The sequence below is a fragment of the Rhagoletis pomonella genome, unplaced genomic scaffold (assembly GCF_013731165.1).
Source record: "Rhagoletis pomonella isolate Grant_MI unplaced genomic scaffold, Rhpom_1.0 Rhpom_scaffold_15208, whole genome shotgun sequence".
Classification (NCBI taxonomy): Eukaryota; Metazoa; Arthropoda; class Insecta; order Diptera; family Tephritidae; genus Rhagoletis; species Rhagoletis pomonella.
This window is the reverse complement of record NW_023473727.1, coordinates 1-3,680: the sequence shown is the minus strand read 5'-3', so window position 1 is coordinate 3,680 and position 3,680 is coordinate 1. Positions and strand designations below refer to the sequence as shown.

The 3,680-nt window shown below is 38.2% G+C and overlaps 1 protein-coding gene and 1 pseudogene across 1 annotated transcript; one reads left to right on the top strand and one right to left on the bottom strand.

Moving 5' to 3' along the window:
* Positions 1 to 387: 387 nt before the first annotated feature.
* LOC118757195 lies at positions 388 to 1,836 on the top strand (annotated as a pseudogene).
* A 98-nt stretch (positions 1,837 to 1,934) lies between these two features.
* Positions 1,935 to 3,183, bottom strand: LOC118757196. Its single transcript, XM_036491927.1, has 3 exons — positions 2,844 to 3,183; positions 2,626 to 2,782; positions 1,935 to 2,569 (listed from the first exon to the last, which is right to left on the bottom strand). The coding sequence occupies exons 1-3, from the start codon at positions 2,974 to 2,976 to the stop codon at positions 1,957 to 1,959; spliced, it is 903 nt and encodes a 300-aa protein (XP_036347820.1). The 5' UTR covers positions 2,977 to 3,183; the 3' UTR covers positions 1,935 to 1,956.
* Between the last annotated feature and the right edge of the window lie 497 nt (positions 3,184 to 3,680).

Sequence of the window (3,680 nt, the reverse complement as noted above, 5' to 3'; positions counted from 1 at the left end):
AAAATGTTAACAAGCCACAATAACATTGACAAATACATAGTTTAGGAAGAGCCTGCCTGAAACTATACAAAAAAGCAAATAAGCAAATGGATGTATAGAATTAACAACAACAACCACGCTGTCGAGTTTAAATAGCGGCAAATCAGCTGCACTTGATAGTAGTTGGTTGAATAAAGCTGAAATTAGTCCAGAACGCAGAACTTATACTTAAACGCAGTCTGTATACGCAGAAATTTTGTCGATTACTGGAGCCCGCAGTGAATACGCAGAAATCAGCTGTTTTCGGATGCTGATATACATACATGCATATGTGTACACTAATCATTTACAAGCAACAATAGTAAGAATATGGACGCAGATAGAAACATCGAGACATTGTTTTTTAAATTTATGTGAATTATATAAACTATATGAAGAATATGAAGAATATAAATCAAGAAAAGGACTGAGGAAGTATAAAATTCGCCCCATTAATCGAAACTGGTCCACCGGAGGATACCAACTCCAGGTATTCAAGCAAATAAAAACCCTGGAACCGGATCAGTTATTTTCTCACACAAGAATGCCGCCGAATGTTTTTGAGCTATTGCTAAAACTAGTCAGCAAGTCCTTGCGGAAACCAAGGCAGCGGATTGATCCTGAGGAAAGGCTCTCTTTGGTGTTGTTGTAAGTAAATATGATCGAAGTAAATGCTGAAAAAATTGATACTTATTAGAGGTTTAATTTGTAGATACTTATCACAAGGAGCATCCATGAAGAGTATTGCGTGGAGTTACAAATTAGGTATAACGACAGTGCGAAATATAATTCTGGAAACGTGTGAGGTGATATGGCAAATACTTTCGCCCATATACATGAGCGAACCTACTGAATCTCAATATAAAGATATTGCTGACGATTTTTTTAATATGTGGAATATACCGAATTGCGTTGGCGCAATTGATGGAAAACACATTGCTATTAAGTGTCCACCCAATTCAAATTCAATGTTCTTCAATTACAAAAAGTTCTTTAGCATTGTTTTGATGGCAGTATGTGATGCTAAATACACTTTTACTGCGGTGAGCATCGGAAGTTATGGCAGTCATAGCGACGGAGGTATAAGCTATAGAGTAAACTAATGAAATATAGACTTTTATTAGCATATTTTTTGTATTCTCAGGAATATTTCAAGTGTCCCCGTTTGGACAAGCACTAATGGATAATACTCTTCCCTTGCCGCCACCTAAACCATTGTCCATTGGGTCAACTGAACGTTTTCCCCATTTTTTTTGTAGGAGATGCTGCCTTTCCGTTAAGGACTAATTTAATGCGCCCATACCCTGGATCGAGTTTGCCAAGAACCAAGCGAATTTTTAATTACCGCCTATCACGAGCACGTAGAGTGATAGAAAATAGCTTCGGTATATTAACGGCCCGATGGAGGATTCTAAGAAATACAATTGAATGCAATCCTACAAACTGCGAAAAAATTGTGCTGGCTTGCATAGCCTTACACAATTTTATTATGCTAAACGACTACGACCGATGGTATTGTCCAGACAATTATGTTGACCATGTAGAAGCAGACAACGTCGTCTACCCTGGAGATTGGCGTCGTGAAATAAGTAATACACGTACCTTACAATCCCTGAGATCTGCAATACGGAGAGGCCCTGCTAGCGCGTTCCACCTACGTGACAAACTTGCTGATTACTTCGTAAATGAAGGATCTTTGTTATTCCAAGATGATATGGATCTAAATGCCCATGGGCCATATTAATATATATAAAAAAGTAAATAATCATAAGAACATTTATATTTGTAGGAAGTATATTTTAATAAAAAAATGTCCACTCCTGGGTATACAAACAAACAATATCAATAAGTAATTCAGTCTTTTTAGTTCTTAACCAAAAAAAAAAAAATTCATAAGTAATAAAATAAGTAAATAAAAAAAAACATTAGGAACTTTCATTAGGGCTCCTGCTGTACTTCGATGGCCACTTCCATTATTCTCTGCATTGCCCTCGATTGTTTTGCAGCATTCACTTTTTCCAACATGGAAACAATCATATTTCCAAATGACCTCAAGGCTGGATTCGCATTTTGATCTTCGTTTTCTAAGCACCTTTTTTTAAAAAGCTCTATTGCATCGCACATTGCTTTACCGACGTCGACATCACCTTCACTTCTTTTTCTTCTTTTTGAGCGTTGGGCTGGTGATGGCGACACTGTAGAGGTAGATGGTAATGGTGATGGGGATGGTGAAGACGACTGAACCGACGTGAAGAGCGATGAAGAAGAGGAACCAAGCAATGATGAGTTTGGAGGAGACGGCGTGGGCGAAGCTTCATTAGTTTGGGGCGATAGTAAATCCGCATTTATTGGAGGCGATGGGGAGGGCGAAGCTTCAGGTGTTGGAGATAATGGCGATGATAAGGCTACTTCGACTGGCAGTGATGGCGACATTTGTAGCGATGGTGGATTTACAACGACAGAAGTGTGCGGGGATGAGTAGGATGGAGTCACAGTCAAAATCGATTGGGACGGTAGCGGTACCTTACAAATGTTTTGAGAGCAACGCAATCTGCAATGTAAAATCGTTATTATAAACAGAAAGCATAAGTTGTTACGTGCACCTACGGTCGAGGAACAACGTGTGGCTTCAAAAACTGCAGCATCTCCAACAAATACCATGGTTTAAAGTATTGTGCTCCACTCCCTGACGCGGAAGTGGTTTTACGCATTTCCCTCCCATATCGGTCACGGAGCGCTAGCCACCTTTGCAGGCATATATCTCCTATAATATAATTTTATTGTAGATAGTGATTTAAAATATTTATTAAATAAATTTCACTCACCAGTGGTATGCAGTTCCCTTGCGATATGTTCCCACACCAATTTCTTCCTCTCTTTTAATTTATAAAGAGGGCTGCTTTTGTCGTAAAGCTCTTTATGCGCCTGTACTAATATTATTAATCTTTCGTCGTCCATTGCTACTTTTTGTTTTAATCATTAAATAAATCGCAGTTCTAAAAACCTATCTCGCTGCAAGTACTTCAAGTCTTTTTAGGTACATACATACGTGTTTGTATACATTCTGTTTGTTTACTTCAGTGTTGCTTTCTACAGTGTTGCCATTGTTCAATTCCTTTTTATAAATTTGCCTTTTCAACTACAATTTTTGGTGCTATAATAGATCGTAGCTTAATATAAACTACTTAGTTTTTAACAAAAAACCTTATTCAATAGTAAATTTGAAATATTTTAAACGTATTTTGAATAGGAACTTATAACTTTTTTACCATCTGCAAAACTGACGAAGTGGCAACCAGGAAGAAATCAGCTGATACGGAAAAATCTAAATTCCGCAGATTTCTGCGCTACGGGCTACAACTACAGAAAAATTCTGCGTTGTTGAGTTTTCATTTACATGGCGTTCTGGTAAGATAGATCGTGTCAGCTGACACGGGTTTACGTACCGCTGCGTTTACGTTCTGGACTAATTTCAGCTTAAGGAAAATGAATTAGCAACAAGAGTTTACGGGATGTACATAGCTCAGTGGTTAACGCTTCTGACTTTGAACATCGAATTCGCAGGTTCGATCCCTGCTGAAGTCTAGAAAAAGAAGTCTGATGAGGAGATGTGGTGATCTCCGAAATAGTGCTATAACTTCTACCGCTTAGACTTTGTTGCT